Source organism: Ptychodera flava, chromosome 2, assembly GCF_041260155.1.
Source record: "Ptychodera flava strain L36383 chromosome 2, AS_Pfla_20210202, whole genome shotgun sequence".
NCBI lineage: Eukaryota > Metazoa > Hemichordata > Enteropneusta > Ptychoderidae > Ptychodera > Ptychodera flava.
Genome location: NC_091929.1, coordinates 31,501,383 through 31,523,391, shown reverse-complemented (window position 1 = coordinate 31,523,391; position 22,009 = coordinate 31,501,383). Strand labels below are relative to the sequence as shown.

The following is a 22,009-nucleotide window of genomic DNA, read 5'->3' as shown; positions in this document are numbered from 1 at the left end:
TTTTGGGGCTATGTCTTCTCAAGTTGGAAGCATATACCTTTCTCTTTTCACTTCTTCATTGAGTTTCCTCAGATCCACACATATACGAACTCTCCCCGTCGATTTTTGGACAACCACTATCGGGGTACACCACTCTGTAGGGTCAGTGACCTCTTCGATGATTCTGCCCTCTATCATTCTCTGTAGTTCTTCTTTTACTTTTGGATGGACTGGAAATGGAATTCGCCTTGTTGTATTGACACTGTATGGCTTCGCTCTCCATCTTTCAGCTGTATCTTTACTGGCTTGCATTTGAATATGTCTATGTCTCCAAACACACTTTGGTTTGTTTGTTTTGGATTATCAGGCTTGACAACTTCCTCAGCTCTGATTTCTAGGCCCATCTCACAAGCGACTTCTCGTCCGAGTAGATTATTAACATGGTCTCCCCCAATGACGTAGACCTTGGTATGATATATTTTCCCCATGTGCTTTATATCGGCAATGAACCATCCTTTACAATTCAGCTTACCTCCTGGGCTGAGAAGATTGGTATCTGAGGGTTTCAAAATTGCACACTTTGGAATGCATTTGTGTGCTTTCTCAGAGATAACCGTGATGTCGGCTCCGGTATCAATCTTGAAGTTAATTACTTTTCCATGAATCTTCAAATTTACCTGCCAGTCACCCTGTCTTTTCTGGAAACTTCTCCGAGAAAAAGAGATTGTTTTACTGACCCAACTTCATCATTACTTTCGGCGGTAGTGATCTCTTTGACACCTTCTGCAGACAGCTGCAAAGTGTCCCGTTTTGTTCCATTTATTACACTGCCTTCCTTTAGCTGGGCAATCACCCTTCTCATGTTTACGGCCACACCTAGTGCAGGCATCTCTGGAATTTTTCTCCTTTTTACTTCTATGGGGGCTTTTACCAGACCGAAGTTTGCTTTTGCCTTTCTGTGCAACTTCAGCTTAAGCCTGGACCTTTCCTTGTGCTGCTACTTGGTGGGTCACTATTTCGGAATACATTGCCATGTCTATAGCCCTTTCTACCGTTATGTTTGGTTTAAACTGTAGTTTCCGTGACAGTTCTTTATCCTGAATGCTAAAGATTAACTGATCTCTGATGTGCTCATCCCTGTCACCGTACTCACATTTGTTGACTATATGGTAAAGATCTGTCACATATGCTTCCACGGTTTCCCCTGCCTTTTGTATGCGATGGCGGAAGAGTGCCCTTTCATTGACGACATTGTTTCTGGGAACAAAGTGCTCATCAAATTTCTTCAAGACTTTCTCATAGTCGTTTACATGTACTTCTGCATCGGATTTGAATTGCGTAGGGATTTTCTCTGCCTCAGCTCCCACATGATAGATAAGATAATTTACCCAGATTTCTCCGTCTTCTTTGTTGAGCTTCGTTATGAGCCAGTATCTTGCAAAGCGCTGCTTCCATTCTGGCCACTCTGGGGGCTTGAAGCTGAAGTTTTCAGGAGACTTGATGTTCGATTGCGATGCTATCTTCGTCTTCCTTTTCTCTTGGTGTTCGGTAGTTCACGCTGCCACCATGTCGACGAGGCTCGATGTCATTTTCAATACATTTATTACTAGCACTACGAAAGCTATGTACACAACTTAATTGACTGTCAACTAACTAGCAACGTGTCGCTGTCTCATGTACTCTTATGTAAAGTAATCTGATACTGATACTGATTACCATTGTAGTCATAGTAACTCACAGTACCTCAAGACAGTTTTGTCCAAAATAATTCATATAGACCTGTATTACAGGACAGTATTTTCTATGCCAATGACAGAAACTCACCTCTGTGTATTGTTGCTCTAGACCAGGGAAAGGCTGTTTGACCGTGTCAGTCATGATTACCTTTTTAAAACTCTGAGCTCTTTTGGTTTTGTTCCCCGGTTTATAAATTACATTAAAACACTCTATACAGATATTCAGTCAGTGTTAAAGATAAATAGCTCCATTACCGCTCCAATTTCAATTAATCGTGGTCTTCGAAAAGGTTGCTCACTTTTTGGTCAATTTTTAATGATTGCCCAAGAACCATTTTTAGATAAGATTAGGAATAACAGTAAGATAATGGGATTGATAATACCAGAAGCTAGTCGTACTACCCGCCTTTCTGCGTATGCTGGTGATGTTGAAGCTAGAAATAAAGATTTTGGGGGTTGTATGAAAACACGTCTAATGCAAAAGTTACCTTTGAAATCTGAAGGTCTCTGGTCTTGATGTAAGCGAAATCGTATTGATATGCCATTAAATATCAAATGGAACTCAACAGGGTTAAAACTGCTCGGTGTGTATGTTGGTAATTCAAATAATTATTGTCAGAAAATTTATCTGAATTAGTGAATATAGGTCTAACTGAATACAAGATTAAATTTTGGTCGTCGTTTGCACCTAGCATGTCTTACAGAGGTCGTGTTTTAGTCATTAATCGGATGATTGCATCAAAATTACTCCATAGATTGATTTGTACAACTCCCGATGATCAAACAATTCTTACCTTGCAACGCTTTTTCTGAGATTTTTCTGGCAAGGACGTCACTGGATTCCTTCAGAATCACAGTACTTACCTCTAATTCAAGGTGGCCGAGGCCTTATTCATCTTAAAACTCGTCGTATTTCTTTACGTTCTGGTTATATTCAAAAGTATTTATATCAGCATTTTCATCACCCGTCGTATTATTTCGCAGATTTGTATTTAGAAGAGTTGGTGGTCACAATTATGACAAACAGTTACTTCTCACGACCACCATTGATTTTTGTAATGCTGTTATTCCTGCTTTTAAATTTCATCGCGATTTATTACATTGTTGGAATTCTGTTGACAAAATTCGTTAAGGAATCCCACTGAGTGTTCCTGACATTCTTAAAGAGCCTCTTTTTCAAAATCCACTCATTATGCATCCCGTTCATAAGTCTCCTTTTACTGTTCCAGCCTTTGTCAATGTTAAAGTTACAACTATAGGTGATCTTTTCAATAATGTGGAAAGTCGTTGGTTAACTTCTTAAGATTTGTGCGATAGAGTTGCGACTTATTCACAGCGTATTGTTTCTTTGTCTTTGAAAATATTAATTTTGCCTACTCAAACCTCTCCAATATAAGTGTTTATCCTCAGCGTATTTTCAAATTCTAAAATGATAAATACAAATTGTTATGCAAAGTCATTATTATTTTAACAAGGATCATACCATAATTATATAAAGGAACGTCAAAGAAAAGTTTATATTTCCATCTAAAGTCATGGTCATGGAATTGTAAGCACAATTATTCATGATTGCGTCTGAGTGCAAAATGGGAAAATTGAACCACTATTCAGGGTGTTTTGAAATATCAATAAATGTAGCACTGAGTTGTCGATTTGTCATGACTATGCACTGTGACATTCTACATTGAAGTGTTCCAGAGTATGGTTTTACGACAAAAGGATTAATTTGGAAATGACGCAATAAATAGGTTCAGCTAAAATTGTAAGACATTTAGTCAATATAAATTGTCGCCACATAATTACCTTTTCTATGCCATGAAATACCTAAGACGTATCAACAACGAACTAACGTACTGATAATGTTTAACGAGAATATAAGTAAAACATTGCTTTAGTGTATGCTTATGTTGAGAGTTTCTGCGAGCAGCCCCTACCTTGTGTGCATAATAAGTCTTGTTGATATTTAGATGTCATTATAGAATATCGCCACTGGCATTGCCAAAACTATAAAATCATAGCGATAATGCACACCCTCCCGGCCCATAATAGACTCAAGCAAACTTTGCACTCCAACTTAGTGTACTCGGTTTCTCCTCGTACATTATGTCGTGCAAATTTTGCTTTCGTTCATTATGGGCCGGGAGGGGGTGCATTATTAATAGTCTTCGCATTTTAAAACAAGGGTATCGGCATTTTGTTATAAAAATGTCTACGCATAATGTAACAAGTCTATAAGCTGTCATAATTCTCACTTTGTAATAACAGTTAATGCAGTTTGTAACATTAACGATGTTAAAAATTTTTCCCAGTTTTAAAGCATTAACAGATATTTTATTGACTTTGGACTGGTATTACAAATTGTGTGATTACATAGTAAGTGAATACAAAAAATGATCACTTCTTTGCATTCAAATTAGATTGACTTCATTTAAAATATAGCTATCAATCAATATTTAAACGATCGTCTAGGGCCGGTAAATACTAGGTTTTGACTGATTATATTTGACAGAATCATTGGGATGTGCACGCAGTTGATTAATTAACATAGTATTCAAATTTTCGATATTTAAATAGAGGATAACGGCATTTTTCCTGAAGATATATTGCAAACAACGAGCCATCAACAGGTAGACACTTACATAATAGCATAAGTTATTATACAGCTGCTTTTGCAAGCAATGGAATCGAGCTTCTTAAAAACTGCGTACGGAACTGGCATGCGATAACCCCTTTATCTTCATATCTGGTGACAAATACTGTGTCATCGAAAGCTTACATGAAGGAAACCCCTAGCGCTAAGTCTGTGTCAGTGTCACCAGCAGGCATCTCCATGTTGTGAACAAACTGTACACTATACTTTGAAAAATTAAACTTCTGAGAAAAGAAACGGATGTAAATGTACTACGACTGTTTGAAGATATTTTATTGCTAATTTTATTGCTAACGATACAACATTTTGCACCCACGACTCACTGTCACTAACTCTTTCGCCTTCTGTCAGTCATTTGCTCGCTCACCAAATCACCTGTCCGCTTATTTATTAGTTGAATATTGTTTCTAGGAGCTGTACACAGCGGTAAACGTTGGAGGGATGATAGTAAATGCGGCCCAAGCTTCCCCCTAACCGACGGTAGGCCAGCAGAGTGTGACCCTTATGGTATAAATCCTTGTTGCTCTCCGCAAAGCTGGTGTGGCAACACTGATGGCCACTGCTTGTGTTCTTATTGCATTCGATACACTGGTAAGTATATTATTCATAAGTATGTCTGATGCAGGTAATTCTCGTTAAGAAAGTGGATTATACATTTGTGAAATGATGTAAGGTCATTGTACTGGCTATGTAGAGATGTTGGAGAACGCTACAGGATTATTGTCAGGAGAACCTGCATGGGTTCAAATGATTTCCAAAATGATGGAGGGATTATTTCCATCAGCAAAAGCATGTCTTGGATAAATTGCTTACCCGGTCATTTTTTCCTAAGTTTGATAAAGAAATACTTTATATTTTCATCACATACCCGGCAACGTTCTTGAACTCTCTGCATCTCTAACATCAATTAGACAGCCAAGCCCTCATTTGCATAGCTATCAACTGAGCCACGTCCGTTAACTTTTGATACATGGTAAGTCGGGCGATTCGGAGTACTTTTTCCGTCGAAAGTTGTACTTGCTTCAGTTTAAATGCTTGCATTACGGTAGATGTCAAAATTTAAGTTCCGGTCAAATTGCAGAGCAATGAAAACACTTGTACCTTACGCTCAAAAATATCACAAGTTTCACTTTAAAATCGCCTGAAAAATACTTCACAGGCAAGAATAGGTGACTCACCTATTGTGTAGCAAAGATCATGTGGATTGACCGAGTCAAGCAGTCAAAATCACTGTTTCAAAATTATCACACTCAGACGCCGCAAATTCGCAACGCATTTAGTATCCAACATGACGGTCACGTCATTCAAATGAAAATTATGTGTAATCACATGCAAATGAGGGCTTTGCTGTCTGACTGATATCTGAAAAGTGCTCTGAGTAATGTCATAAAACATATTCCAGTGAGATCTCTAAATAAGGTTATTTAAACTTTATACTTAGGTTTTGTTTGTATGTATGTATGCTGCATGTATGTAAGCTGTATGTTAGCATGTATGTATGTATGTATGTATGTATGTATGTATGTATGTATGTATGTATGTGTGTATGTATGTATGTGTGTATGTATGTATGTATGTACGTATGTTTATATATATATATATATATATATATATATATATATATATATATATATATATATATATATATATAATGCGCATTACTTAAATTAATATGAGTTTCATGCATCCTAAAATCTTCAGACAGAAATGGAAGTTTTTTTAGCTGAACACACTTATTTATACACATAATATATCAGTAGCGAACGTAAATATATGAGCCTAATGTACATTGAGTAGAATAACTTTTGGTATTTAGATATCATTCCCTTATATTTTTCTTCCTTCAGTTCGGATAATACGAGTGACGTAATGACCGTGTCATTACGTCACGAGTATTTTCCGAACTGAACGAAGAAAAATATTAGGGAATAATATACTTATCACATGCACAAGCCAAGAATTCGTTTTTTTTTGCAAAATAAAATACGTTTTCCATGACGATTCCGCGTTTAAACTTTTGAACTACTTTAGGAATAATATCAGTACGCCGTGCACAAGTTGTCAATCATTGTCAGTCGTCCGTCGCGTGCGTGCGCGTTCACGTTCGTTCGTGCGTGGAGCAAATGATAGCTCTCGGTCTACACGTAGGCTACCTTCCGCAAAGTTATACTCTATTTCAAAGATAGCATAGTCCTAGAAATTTATCACAGATGAAGATACGCTATTTTTCGGGAAAAAATATCGACTGAATCTCGACGGCGCGAACACTGTAAACGTCGCGCCTGACCCTGTTTGCAATGCTTACGGAACCCACGGTAACGCGACCAGCTTCGAGTTCGTTGTTTCCGCAAATTATTCACGTAATTCCTTCGGAATATACAGACGGTACACTCTTGTGTTTACATTGTTCGTATTATCAATGTCGTAGTCTGTGAAAATATCGACTTCATTACATGAGTTTTGGAGGCATGGACACCGCACTTGATCCCTTGTTGCAGTGGAAACCGTATGTCTACCGTGGTCTACCACATGACAGTACACAGTGCGTCGAAAGTTCAGGCTTCGGCGGGGTCCATACGAATACGAACCCCCATGGATATCGGCGACAAAACTCAAACACGAGGTCTCAAAAATTTGCCTAGTTGATGTATTTCCAGACTCTAATAATCATGTCTAATGTTTGTGATATTTTCACGTCAGACACAGTTTGATCGTGGGAGAAACATCGGTCGCCAAGTTGTTTGTTTACATATTTACGAGTACCGAAGATCGACAAAAAAAGGTCCAACGCACCAGAATTGATGACATAGACGCGGGTTGTCGTGACGTAAAACGACCAGAGAATAAATCCCGTATTTTTTGTTCGGAGACGACAAACTTGGCTTGTGCATGTGATAAATGACATAGTACATATAATTATTTTTGCCTTTGATTAACTTTGCTTTGACAGATACGCACCCACCTCTCATTGACTGCCCTGCTGATATCGAAACCAATACATATCTTGATAAACCAGTGAAACAAGTCACGTGGCCTTCTCCACATGCTACAGATGCTGCTACGGAAAATGTTATTGTGTCGTGTAGTCATGAATCAGGCGGTAACTTTACCATTGGCCTAACAATTGTGATCTGTGAGGCAACGGATCCAGCTGGCAATGCTGCCTCGTGTTCCTTCAGTGTCTCTGTAAAAGGTAAGTCAAGTTACTTCCCTATAGCTACATGAGTTATAATGACTTTTGCACCTGCACCTGCTTATGGTGTGTATGTGTCTCAACTTCTCAGATATAGTAGGGCTTGTGATTCCTACGCGGATTTTCAAATGAGACACAGCTTATTAGTATCAAAACTAGTGAGACAGGGATATACATCCAAAAGACTCGTAAGGACTTTCAAAAAGTTCTACGGTCGATATTATGACATTGTGGCCAAATATGACACCTCGGTCACTCAAATGATTAGCGACAGCATTCCCGGCTTTGACTTATAACAGTGATTCATATACTGTATCACTTTATACAATATTAGACAATTTTGGGACCAATCCTGACGGGTGTAGCTGGTACCACCACTAATTATCAGTGGTTCAGGATGGTCCTACTTAAATTTGTAAATCTCAAATGTCCCATGGACCTGGTAATGTATTACCTTGAATGAAAATGATTATTGGATCAGTTTAATGTCATATTTACTCAAAATTTTCACATTCTGAACACAAATATATCAAGAACTCAATTTGGACCAAAACATCAGTTACGCCCCTCTTGCACTGGGCCAGCGATATGTAATATACATTGAGGTAGTATAATACCTTGGTACTCTTTATAGTACATATCTGTTAGGTTATTGTTTCTTTTGCGTTTTATTAAACTTTGTCTTGACAGATACTGACCCACCTGTCATTGACTGCCCTGCTGATATCGAAACCAATACATATCTCGGTAAGCCAGTGAAACAAGTCACGTGGCCTTCTCCACATGCTACAGATGCTGCTACGGAAAATGTTATTGTGTCGTGTAGTCATGAATCAGGCGGTAACTTTACCATTGGCCTAACAATAGTGATCTGTGAGGCAACGGATCCAGCTGGCAATGCTGCTTCGTGTTCCTTCAACGTCTCTGTAAAAGGTAAGTCAAGTTACTTCCCTATAGCAACATGAGTTATAATGACTTTTTACTCAAAATTTTCACATTCTGAACACAAATATATCAAGAACTCAATTTGGACCAAAACGTCAGTTACGCCCCTCTTGCACTGGGCAAGCGATATGTCATAAACATTGCGGTAGTATAATACCTTGGTACTCTTTATAGTACATATCTGTTAGGTCATTATTTCTTTTGCGTTTTATTAAACTTTGCTTTGGCAGATACTGACCCACCTGTCATTGACTGCCCTGCTGATATCGAAACGAATACATATCTCGGAAAGCCAGTGAAACAAGTCACGTGGCCTTCTCCACATGCTACAGATGCTGCTAAGGAAAATGTTATTGTGTCGTGTAATCATGAATCAGGCGGTAACTTTACCATTGGCCTAACAATTGTGATCTGTGAGGCAACGGATCCAGCTGGTAATGCTGCTTCGTGTTCCTTCAACGTCTCTGTAAAAGGTATGTTTGATAAGTTCACATCATAATATAGAAATTCTATTGTTATTGACATTCATCATCAATTACCTCGAGCCACGTTCCTGTGTAATGCTATAGGGCAAAAAAATACCGTCACATTTTTTCAATATTTTGTCTTATGGTATAATTCCCAGGCACACTTTGTCCAAATATGAGCGAGCGCAAGTGTTTCATTACTAATTTTATTCTGTTTACTACGCACGTTGGCATCAGCAAACGTTCCATTCGTAATCAAAGTCACCACGAGATCTGAATATCGTCTCCACGTTCGGATCGTAAGGGCGACAGTTAGGTTAATGAAATCGGATGAGATATCTGTTGAAATGTACAGTTAATTAAGCATGCTACCGATGATGTCTATTATGTTTTTAACAAAATTTTTGATAGCTGTTCATTTTCAGATGCTTGGTGTCAGGGTATAATATTTCCAATTTTTAAGAAGGGAGATAAATCCCAACCTAAAAATTACAGAGGAATTACCCTTCTACCCATTGTCAGTAAAATATATAAAAGTATTCTTTATAGTCGACTCCAGTTTCAGGAAGAAAACATTGCCACATTTAAAGGAGGAACAAGCTGGTTTCAGGATAGGCTATAGTAAAATAAACAACATTTTCATTTTACACACATTTATTCCAAAGTACATATATATATATATATATATATATATATATATATATATATATATATATATATATATATATATATATATATATATAATATATATATATATATATATATATATATATATATATATATATAAAATATGCTAACCACTGATACATTTAAAGGCTAACTAACAACGACTTTCCGACCACCGAAGCTGTATCCATATACGACAGTATAACACTAACCCACTAGTAGCACCACACGTCAATGAATCTGGACATTCGGACAGTGATCTCGTGGTTGTCGTCATCGAACAAATCACAAACAAAGACCCGTCATGTTGGATTCTACAGAGACATTTTGGATAAAGAAGTTGAAAACATGGTATCCAGATGGCTTGAACACCGAAACCCCTCTGTTATTTTTCTGTCCTTTTAACTGTCATCCTTCATTCACAAGTTTATTTCCATTGTTGCATTTACATCTGTCTTTGCATCGACTGTTCTGATAATCAATTTTGCATAATTTATTTTGCATACTTAACACTTTCAAGCCTTAATAGTGGCCCATGTACTTGAGTTCTCCAGTTGGACCTGACGATGACATGTAAACACAAGGCGAATTAAAGCTCGTAACCGTGAAAGCGATTTTTTGTGTCTTGTTGAGACTATCCTCACTTCCCATTTATGATTTCTCAACTTATGGGATTGACGTTTATGAATCTGTTTGATCCAGCATACAACTTCAATCTGGTGGAAGCAAGAAAACGTTGGTTCCCAATACTCAACTTCTGGCTGTGCTGTTTTTGTCTTAGTTCTTGTAACGTGAAGCCCATGTGTAACTTTTATTTCCGTTTGTTGCCTTCTCCACCATGAGTGTGGCTTTCAGAGAACATTTAGCATCCCCAGGAAATCACAAGATACTAGAACAATGTTAGATTTCTACAGTCTTGTAAACAGTTGAACACTTTTCGTCAGTCTTTGTCATGGAAACATAAATCACCTTTCAACAATTTCAACTTTGGAAAACGATGGACGGACATTTTAGAAGCAACAGCGTCACAACTACAAAAATGTCTCATTGAGTATTATCAGTCCAATATTGAACATAATTTACCGCAGATAATGCAATATTTCCAAGCTAAAGTGCAAAACCGATTGCTGACTGTATAGACGTCTAAATGAACAACTTCAAGAACAGACACTGCATGAAAACCCAATAATTCAGATAAATTCACATTAATGAGTTGCCTGTATTATAGTGTAATACACGTGAATTCACATGAATCCACATGAATACAGGCTTGCTGAATACAAAAAATGGATTCTTGAATGTATTCATCTGTATATGCACTCTTCAGCTAAAATACAGGCAATAATCCATGTTAATACAGTAAGTATTATAGGGTTTTTATGCAGTGAGATCATTAAAACTGATTCGATGGTGAAACAACGTCATGATTTGAATCTAGAACAACTGCTACCAGTATGTGAAGAAAGCAAACCGACTGTGTCATAATAATCTGAAAAAAATCGTTGTACTATAAGCACATGTGGGTTAGTGGTCAACCTCAGCGACAAGTAGCTTGATAATCACTCTGTACACCTATTAGGTAGAGGCCTTGGATTCTGTCCTAAGCCCCAGTCTCTTGACAAGAAACGAATTTACGAATGTGCTTCGTTTACAAGAAAAGTACAACTACTTTATAATTTTTCTATATGAATGACGAATCTGATTAAGAAAGTGCAACCAGTTCTGATTTTCGTAAGGAATATAAACCGAAGAAGAAGTGGACAACAAAACCCGGCACCGACAAATTTGTCAACATGTATTGTTCTACCTTATTAAATGAAGCATATTGCCATGAATCAAAGCATGCTGATCAATCAATGATAACATTACTTCAGACGAATTGAAATCACTGAATGAACTGCGCAATTATAAGTCGGTTGTAATCACCAAAGCGGATGAAGTAGGTTCAGTAGTAATACTCACTTGAACCGATTATGAGAAAGAATGTCTTCGACAACTCAGTGAGACCAACTTTTATGAGGAGGAACATTCTGATATCCCTCCTGTTTTTAGTAAATTGAATGAATACAAGAACTTACTCCTACGTTATGACACCATTTGCCAGGATATTCACGATGCTCTCCGTAATATTGATGATACCAAGGAGGTTTACTTCTATAATCTTCCAAAAATACATAAATTAACACAAGATGAACTCAACAACCATGTAAACCACCTGGACGACCAATTTGCAGTCACATAAACAGCCCCTATAGTCCTGCTGCCATATGGTTGGATCATATTTTAACATCAGTAGAGGCAAAATATTGTGAAGTTGATCTGGTGAAAGACACAACTGAATTTCTTGCACATCGTGAAGAGTTCAACACTATCCATGCCCCTCTACCAGACAATTTGTTGATTAATACCATGGATGTTCGCAGTTTGTACACAAATATACCTCACAGCGATGGACTCACGGCCTTAAACGATGCCTTACTGCCTCATTCCGTGTATAATAAAATCGAAATCGAGGTTATCCTTCAACTCGTCTTGTATACTCTCAGTAACAATCATTTCTCATTTCTGGACAGACATTTTCGCCAAGTTCAGGGTAAAGCCTTGGGCATTCCATTCGCAGTGAAATATGCAAATATTTTCGTGACATGGTTTAGGAAGACATTTATCCTTAAACTCCCTTTATATGGTCCCCTATGGCACAAGAGATTCGTGGATGATTTAATTGAATTATGGTATTGGAGTAGGGTTTAAGACAATTGAACAGTTCATACAGAGTGTCTGCACTGTCCATCCATCAAAAGAATTCGACGTAAAGTTCAACAAGGAGGAACAAGCCTTCTTAGACGTACGCGTCAAACGCCATGGTGACAGATTAGAAACCAATCTGTACAGTAAACCAACGGACTCTGGAACATACGTACCTTCACAGTCCTGCCACCCGAGACATACTTTCCGATCAGCACCTTTCAGTTAGGTAATACGCATTCGCCTTATTTGCTCGGTAGATGAGTGGTCTGAACATCAACTACATTCTCTCAAGATCAAATTAATTTCTTCAACATACAAATAAGAGGACATCAACCGATTATAAACAAAGTCAATAAATTAGATCGTAAGCGTTTACTGCAATACAAAACAAAAATAAAGGAATCCAGAATGACATGTGTCACTGACTACAATCCATCGGGCCCCGATGTTAAAAAAATGGTGACACAACATCACAAGATACTCATGAAATCGGCTACGATGAAATAAATATTTAAGCCTAATATACATTGAGTAGAATAATCTTTGGTACATACCTGTGGATTTTTGGTCTTTTGTTGTTGTTTTTTGAAACATTAGAACGTGGACTGAACGTAAATCAGATTGAGTGCGATCATGCGATGGTAGATGACCCAATCCGTCACGAGTCGCCCAGCTTTATATACACAGTCATTTATATTATCATACACTTTAAAGGCACAAACTTTCTTTCAATTTAATTTTTTCTGATGATCGTATCTTGCTGCCTCTGTAATGTAATTGAACATAATTTACATTACGTCGTTGTTCTTCTTACACCTCGATTTACGCCATATTCGAGTTTTATAGGTAAACAAATGACATTATTTGGGAGGTTCGGTTACACGTAGTTACACCTACGTCTCACAGTATCCGTATCCATGCTTAAGTGTGAATTTGTTTTTAGTTGAGCGTTCCCGATGATTTTGATGCATTTTTTTGTAAAATATGCAAAATTCGTGTATTTTTAAAGAAAGTCCAACATTAATATCTCTTCATGAGGACTTTTCTTATAGCTCGTTGTACAACGAATTAAATCTGCCGATTTTCTTTGATACAGTTTTCAAGAATCTTTGTGAAGGCGTAAGAGTCAGGAAATTTGCATATGACACAAGAAGATCGTAGATAAAAAAGAAGATAAAGTGTGCGGTAACGCATCAAGTCCGCGATGCGTCGCGGTGCTAGCTTACTTAAATACAGCCGGTTAGAAAGTCATGTATTGGTTTGTCTTATGATATGTAGGTCAGATACTTCTGGCCAACAAGACCGTCGTTCACAAAAACATCGGTATATCTAACAGTCAGATAAAGCGTTTCATGCCATCATTATTAATAGTTTGACGTTTGTTAGATTTCGCATTAAAGATGGCGTCGAGCAATCGATCGCGCAGCATGAGTTAGCTGTCATTGTTTGATTATTGGCTAGGGAAAGAAATGTCGGAAAAGGAAGGTAGCACTCGATTTAAGTATAATATTTAAACGACGAAGATCTTTGCGAAATGAAATGGCGACGTCCATTCATGTGGATTTCGGTAGATTTAAAGACGCCAGATTTTTATACTACGCGTTTCTCAATTTTCTTTTAGCTATATGTTTTAGGACGGTCTGAAGTGTGAGCTTGTCGATCAGTCATTGCTTCATTTCTAAATTCATTTTAATCGAACAAGTTTCGTCTGTGCCTTTAGATTATTGCTTTTGCAAACTTGCCATTTGGTGTTACATCAAAACAAAGCGCAGTGAATTTGAATGATGAAACGAAGTTGCTTACGTGTCAACCCTATTGTTTAATTTTACCATTTCTGCACATTCTTTGACCTGCAATCTCTGGTATACTGAGAGTTGTTTGTTGCAAGGTACAAATGTATTGTAAATGCTTGATCATTGAATATTATGACTCAGACACTTATCATGTAAAAAAATAGAAAAAAACTATGTGTCCAATGTTATTTTCAAACAGCTTTACATTGTGCAAAATACATTGAACTACCTCTAAGACTGCTCACGATTGCACAATCGCACACATAATCTTCCTAAACGTTCGACACGAGAGAGGGGACGCACCTCTTTCTCGCTCTCCCCCTCAAAATGTTTAATAAGTATAACGTCCCAGTTTACCTATTCTTTGAGTTCTGTAACCTTACCCTCTACTGATACCCTGTACTGTATTTTTTTAACAAATGTAGGAATGGTCAGACCATTGTTAACAACGGCGAATGAGACATACTCCAATTTATCTACAGATGAGGTAAGTCTGTAATTGGATATAAGCACATGTTTCTAAATGCATTCCTCAGGCCCTCGGTAAGCGTAGAACACAATACGTGTATCCTGACGTTCTTGTAAAACTTGAAATCCCACTAAACCTAAAAAGCGACCTAGCGGCCGATACAGTGTTTATGTGGAGAGTAACTATTTTTGACTCTTGAGTTGTTAAAGAAGATGGAAGTCTTAGCTCATTTCAGTGGCCTAACAAAATATGGCAAAAATAGATGCAAAAATACACAATTGAGTTTTCATCATAATTTGAACATATCACACCACGACTGTCCCTAATAACATGTCAACCAAAGTAATCAGACGAGTAGTTTTTTTGACCAAAAGTGGCAAAAATTAGCCCCAAAACGAAAATTTGTTCTTGTTCTACTCCCTTCAGCATGTCGAGCTGTCTAGTATTCAGCTTGTCAACACAGCTATGTATGTGTACTGTGAATCGTATCGTTGACAAATTACTTTCAGTCTGGACTCTAATTCAATTATCATCCAATACAGTTTTGTCAACAAATTGAATAGTATGTGTTTCAGCATACTGTAGGGACACAGCAAGAAACTATATTTGATATATTGCAAGGAAATATTGAAAAGATTATCTGCCCCGTTACTAAGCCTACTTGTTTGGTTTTAAGAACAATCATACATTGTCAGATTTTCCGAGATAAAAGTAATAAAATGTGACAAAATGGTTCTAGATTTTAATTATAACAAGCATTAAAACAATGGGGTGACATTAATATGTAGTTCATTTTCCATTGAATTACCTGACAAACCTTGCAATTGGAAAACGTAAAGGTCAAAGGATAATTAAAAAAAAATTCAGGTTCCCCCATAGACAGTGCAAAGCTTTCGAATTTTTCGAATCCCCCTGAATTCCTCCGCCCCTCCTCAACATTTTTTTTGTGAACGCAGCCGAACTCGTAAATGTTAATGAAGACTGTGGTACATTTTGTAAATTTGAATAAGTTTTGCTTTCAATGTCATTGCCAACAGGTCATTACAGGTATTGCCAAATTGTCAGATACAATTTCAGCACTTCACGATGTTGAATTGTCGTCAGAAGAAAGCAGGAATGTCGTCAATGGTAAGTGTCACGATAATTTAAATGACAGTAAGTTAGATTGCCCCTCGAGGACGGATACTCAACTCGGCCATAAATACAGAGACTTTCAATTTTTGCGGCCACAAATTAGATTCACCGAAACGAAAGAAGGAAAATGATAGAGATTGCTGTAAATGATGTAAAGTTTAAACAGAGTTCCCTGTTTGCTTTACATCAATGAAGGTTTTGATCTTCACTTCACAAAGCTCGGTGTTACGTAATGGTTTAAAAGTCTGTCCTACTGTGTCTATTCATCAAAATGCGACACACTGCAGTTTACATTTTTAGAAGATAGTGAAATATAGTCACTTTGGAACGGTTCCAAAGTGACTATATTTCACTATCTCCTTTGATTCTTGGAACCATGAACAATATATTTTCCATTAATACATTTTTAGAATTTGTAGATGGCGAATGAAATGAAATCTTACTGATGATATTTTACATCTAAAATGTTTTATTAGCGTTTGCATATAAAATCATTTCTTTAGTCTGCTACCTCATTGATTCATATGTATATCTGGGTATTTCAATAATGCCTAGATTATTCAAGCATTTATTCAAAACGTTAAGCAAGCATGATTATAACCGCATGTACGTTTTTAAAGATGTCTTGCAGGTAATGGATGAAGCGACCTCTGTAGTTGTGTCTTCAGACAAAGCGGGGGAAGGAAATATCACCAAAATAGGTCGTTTGATTAGTTCTGTACTGAACACATCGGATTCTCTGTCAAAGCTCGCACTGCGCAACGTTGAATCTGGTAGTGGCCCCGTCGTTTTTAGCACACCGTCAGTGCAACTGACGGTGGAGAGCAATGCTGTTGAAAATCTGACGGGCGGCTTTGAAGCACTTCGAGACGGTAACGGATTCAGCATTCCACCAGCAGAGAATATACTCCGTAATGCAACAGCTGGGGTAGAAGTGAACAGAATTGTAGGTTAACGTTCAATTTGAATTTATCTAGCTGTATTACTATTCTTTTCTGTTTTTGTTATTAAAATGTTAAATTATGATTTCATTAATTTCTGATACTTAATGCCAACCATTTCTTTCACTGGCGCGAAAATAATGATGACGGCATGCAAATCGACATTGGTCAACTAGTCCCTCTTGACTGTATCAGAAAAGCCTGCCTGTGGGTAATTTTTGACTAATCTCTTAAGCTGATAACGATGCCACTGCATATCACTGACTGTGTACATCTTTTGTAATGAACTCCAAACATGGTCCTCCAGAAACCGTACAGGTTCTTTACTTGATCGCGTGAAGTATGTATTGGAATCATTGGTGCATCACGTGTTAGCAAGTGCGAAGACAATCAGATATTTTGTTGACACGATAGATTTTAAAGAGTCTTTTGTTTGAAGTGCCAATTTGTTTTGCTTAAATGTCTAATTGACATAAATTCCCTTAAAATACATTGTGGTATATGAATTCTCTAATCTCTCTACAACTTTTACGCAGATGGTATATTTAAACAGAAGTTCATTTCAAACGGAACGTGATACAAGTAACGCATTGGTGACTGACATATTGAGTTTGTCCTTTACAGACAAGGGTGGCAATGACCTTGAAGGTAAGCACCTTTTGGAATTATTTCTAGTGGTTTGCATTGAACCGTTTGCAATACGGAGACGATACATGCTGTCTAAATTTAGGAGTTCCCAACACCCAGACGTTATTTTCGTCTAGGCAGTAATACAAGAAACAAATAAACTCTGCAAAAGATGAAACATTTGAATAGGTCAGCCGTAGTCAAAACAGCACCACTTATCCACACACATTTCGCTCAGAACGCATCATTTGTACTGATCATGATCAGGTTTTGTTGTTTTCATTGCGTCTTACCTTCTCACAAACAATAATTCATCTTTCTCTGAATTGATTTCTTTGTGTTCGGCTGATAACATCGCTGGACCATATTTACTCCTGACAATTATGGCAACTCCTCAATTTATAGTTTCCGTATAGAAAACATTTCAACGCAAACCACTGTAAAGGTATAAAAAAGGAGCATGAAGGGTTCATCAGAGTTTCACAACTATCTATGTTTCAATCGTGTTTATCAGGACGTCTCCCTCTGCGTTAACACTGTTTTCGTATCAACGATCGTCAACAGATAAAAGGACATGATATTTTATGACCCTTCAAAGTTCTCTGGCGGAAGAAATATTGTCCACAAAAGGTTCTTTTGAGCAACGCCCGCATGAATAACAATGCGCGTTACCGAAATCAGAAATATATTAAACTTGCTGCTATTAAGTTGAACTCTCGTGTAAGTCAATATATTTGCACTGTTGACGATTTAAGGTTAAGAGATTTACTCGTTTCTTATAATCTAGTGACGGACTCAACTGAAGGTTTACAAATCACATTTGCCACCAATCTACTTGAATCTGCAGCAGATGTACCAATAGAAGGGAAATATCTCGAAGAAGCTAACATTACCAACTTCATTGCCAATATAACGGTGTGTACATTTATGTATGTATGTATGTATGTATGTATGTATGTATGTATGTATGTATGCATGACAGACGTATCCTACGCAACCGGACGTTGTCATAATTCGTCCGAAGAGGAAGTTGCGATTATGCTTGCCCTATGGCGAAAAGAGAGCATCCAGAAATTGATGGACGACATTTCCAGAGACAATGCAGTTTATCGAACCGTATCAGACAAAGCAGCAGCTAAGTCCCTGTGAGGGTACTCCCATAAAACAGGCGTAAGACATGTGCACCCCCCGAATGGGTCATATTTCACTTAAAATCCCTAAACATGGATCGATTTTTCATCCTGAAACCCTAAACATGGGTTTATAACAATAAGCCGCTAAAATATCAAAAAAAAGACTTAATTTTGTGTGTTTGGACAAAACCGGACTCAAACTTTTAATCCCCTGTGTTTACATACCAAAAACAGTGTCACGGAAACATTTCCAATTTTTCGCAGTCTGAACGTACTACAAGAGACATGTATCAATTGAAGGCTAGTAGTTAATATCAGTGCCTGTATATTTTTTAGGACACCGTGTTTTCATTTTACTGATACCACCATTCTATGGTTTGTGTCTTTTCGTGTATTTCCACATGCAGGTAGCTGAACCGGACAAAGCGGTTATCATCTTACTTAAAAGCTCAGAAGCTGTATACGGTAACACTACAGCGTACGTCTTCAATAAATTTGTGGATTATTCTGATAGTTATCGTGGTTATCAGTTTTCCGTGGATGTTAAATTTGAAGGAGACAATTCAAAAATCTTTATCCCGGAGCGCTATTTTCTGGCAAATGGGGTCTATTACCTATCATTTGCAATTCAACACAGTAAGTTTACGACAATGTATATAAATATAGTTAAGTTGCCATATGTTGATTTTTTTACGATCTCTAAAACACTCAAAACAGCTTTTCGTTTTATTTTAAATGAATATCTGCGTACATAAGTATTTTGTTTTTAATGTTTGTAGAGGGCGCTGCATATGGCTCGCCAAACGTTAAATTATCACAGGTATCACAGATATAATGATGAAAGGGTGATTAGTGTGAAAGCAGCGTTGTGAACCGCAACTTAACTTCAAAGGACAACATGGTGTACATTTCGCTACAAATTTTCTTAAATATTCCTCTTCCTGGGTAAAGTACACGGCACCGAGTCATCCTCATGTTGTTAACTGTGTATTGGTGTCTCCGAAAACTGCGAGTTGCAGTGACTTTTAAATATGATAACGTATGGTGTATATTTTCAGCTCTATATCGAAAAACTTACAGGAATTAGAAGAATATACTCATGTAAAATTCACGCATCCGGCTATTTGCCAGAGATTGCACACAGCGCTAACAGCCTCCGTTTTTATCTGAACCTGTCATTTCTCACCAGGACATGTTGTGAAGTTCTCTATGGCCATAAAACAAACAAAGTGTTTCTCTCTGGGTAAAGGAAACCGAATTTGGAGCACTGGTAAATGCAAGGTATTTATCAAGTTAATGTAATTCCTCTCACTGACTCGCGGAAATGTTTCTGGTTCTTTAAGTTTCGCCAAACGGCATTCATGGAGGTGGTAACCAAGTACATTAGAAAAGAAAAGGGCTGACATAGAAGTAAACAATAACAAACAAACAAACATACTGACTTAAAAGAAGAAGCTTATTACTGACTGAGAGATTTAAACGCAATAAAGCACATCCTACAAAGGATAAATATGGTTAGTTATTGTTAAAAGTTATATTGTTGAGCAATTATCCTTCACGTCATACACACGATTTACAAGTGTTTGGTACATCACTAATAATGTAAAATACTTTTGAAGATAGGTATTTGTTTGGAAGTTATATTTTCCTTAGTTGAAGTTTATTCTCACCGTGTCTTTCGAAGTGCATTTGCCGTCTGATACTATGAGACTTAATTTTTCTAAAATGATAGCATTTCCGGGTGAAACTAGAATCTTTTTGCTGTATTTCTAGAATTAGTCGAACTACTCTTTGGGATACAGTACACTGTAGACCCTAAAAACAGACTGCTCATGGAGGTTGAAGAACCGTAACGGTCATTTTAGATTCTATGACGTTGTTGAAATTGCAAGCGTATTTATTTCCAAACCTCGAGGATTTACTTTCGTCTTAAAAGGTTTGCAATGGAATAATTCTAGTTACTGGAAATACATATCTTTGGACAAATTTAAATCGACTATTTCGTTCATTGCCAGATATCATCAGCGTCCAACATGACTTCCACCGTCTGTCTGTGCCATCTACTGCCTAATCCTGCACCTTAAGCTAGAAGCAGCGATGTTGCCTTGGTAATTGATCTGTGATCTTCGTAATGATGCGTTGGATCGACCACTTGATGTTGATGTCGGCTTTAAAGTTTTCACGACGACGGAAATAATGGCCACATTTTGCTCTCATCCTCCCGTCACATAAAGGCCTGTCGAACTTAAACGAAGACTAAATGTCTCGTAAACACAATAATCGTAGCACTAGCTAACATGTAGAGATCATTCTTTACATATGCAATGGCAGTATTTCGTCTCGGCACAAATAACGTGTTTGTGCAAAAAGTCCATCACCGATCGACAGAAGATAATGGTAATAAAGTTAAGGGTATACTACCTATAATGGTGACGATGTTGAGGGGCATGTTATCGATGATGGTAATGATGTTAAGGGTATACTACCTATCTGCAATGTCTTTTCCGCCTTATGTGTTATGACTTGCCTTAAGAAAATAAGCAATTGTCCTCGCAATATTGCCATTGTCCGTGATAATGGCACTTGAAAAATTCCATAATTCTTCTCTGGTCCAGAGCATTTTTGCGCTTTCTTTTAACCAATCAATAGAAGTTTTTTTCAAATCCCCGTGTATTTGTTTTACTTTGTTTTTGTTTACATTATTTTTTTTAAAAACAGGATTCAAACTAATCTGGGAGAATGGCATTATTAATTGTTCAAATTTATCAATGTGTCAGGTGCCCTATAGCTGAAGGTTGCAATATTACAAAGAACACATAAAACAAGTATTGCTAAATAGGAAAAGTAGGTGACCTTACATTTGCTGATAAAACCAACATTACAAGAATATCCTAATCTCTTACATCACTTAAATCTTCATTTTTTTAAATAGGGCAAATATTGATGATAGCTGTAGTATTAAATTTCCCTTGTCGGTAATTTTGCAGAAAGTTAATCTGTTATCAGAGTATACACGTGTTTATTCGTCCCAGCCAGCATCGAACATCGATCGAACATCGAACGACGTAGTAAATGACTGTGGACTTTGCTAAAGCACACTCATCAGGTTACCAAAAGTTACAGAAGTCTAGCCTAGTTTAGACAGCCATGTCAACTATTGAGCAGCGGCAGCATACAGTTTGGTCGATCCAAGCCTTCAGTTATCAACGAAATCTAAGCTTACACTTTATTTGTCGGTGTATCTTCACGCCAATTTGGTGGTTACAAATTCTCATATGGAAGACACAATTACACTTCGATACAATGCATCATCTAATACGTCTAGCAGAGTTGGGCACGTGTGAAATCTTATAAATTGGCAATGTTGGCGACGTCATGCTTCATAAAATGATAAAACGTAATATTTTTTGCTCCGAACTCGTATTGCTTTCCTACAAAACTCAATTGATTCCCCAAAGCGAATGGTTTGCGATACCATCGTGCGTTGAGATGCGCGAGCACGTCGAGCTTGAGGAATGTGGTTTCATT

General features: G+C 37.4%; 2 protein-coding genes across 2 annotated transcripts; one reads left to right on the top strand and one right to left on the bottom strand.

The window, feature by feature from the left end:
• Nucleotides 1-950: 950 nt before the first annotated feature.
• LOC139149751 (uncharacterized) lies at nucleotides 951-1,857 on the bottom strand. The gene is made up of 2 exons (XM_070721712.1): nucleotides 1,804-1,857; nucleotides 951-1,451 (listed from the first exon to the last, which is right to left on the bottom strand). Exons 1-2 carry the CDS (start codon nucleotides 1,855-1,857, stop codon nucleotides 951-953), a joined length of 555 nt encoding a protein of 184 aa, XP_070577813.1.
• Nucleotides 1,858-2,082: 225 nt separating this feature from the next.
• On the top strand, nucleotides 2,083-21,069 carry LOC139149745 (hyalin-like). Its single transcript, XM_070721699.1, has 13 exons — nucleotides 2,083-2,170; nucleotides 4,777-4,956; nucleotides 7,316-7,558; nucleotides 8,249-8,491; nucleotides 8,734-8,976; nucleotides 14,603-14,664; nucleotides 15,684-15,774; nucleotides 16,401-16,726; nucleotides 17,258-17,369; nucleotides 18,136-18,263; nucleotides 18,889-19,117; nucleotides 19,671-19,762; nucleotides 20,497-21,069. Exons 1-13 carry the CDS (start codon nucleotides 2,083-2,085, stop codon nucleotides 20,563-20,565), a joined length of 2,106 nt encoding a protein of 701 aa, XP_070577800.1. The 3' UTR covers nucleotides 20,566-21,069.
• The last annotated feature ends 940 nt before the right edge of the window (nucleotides 21,070-22,009 follow it).

Bases quoted from the DNA above. Each gene is read 5' to 3' on its own strand.
- LOC139149751 (XM_070721712.1), bottom strand. From the start codon at position 1,857: ATGACTGACACGGTCAAACAGCCTTTCCCTGGTCTAGAGCAACAATAC. The intron at 1,452-1,803 runs GTGAGTTTCTGT...TTCAGCTTCAAG, and splicing joins TAGAGCAACAATACACAGAG to CCCCCAGAGTGGCCAGAATG.
- LOC139149745 (XM_070721699.1), top strand. From the start codon at position 2,083: ATGGGATTGATAATACCAGAAGCTAGTCGTACTACCCGCCTTTCTGCG. The intron at 2,171-4,776 runs GTTGTATGAAAA...TATTGTTTCTAG, and splicing joins TAGAAATAAAGATTTTGGGG to GAGCTGTACACAGCGGTAAA. The intron at 19,763-20,496 runs GTATTTATCAAG...GTTCATTGCCAG, and splicing joins GGAGCACTGGTAAATGCAAG to ATATCATCAGCGTCCAACAT.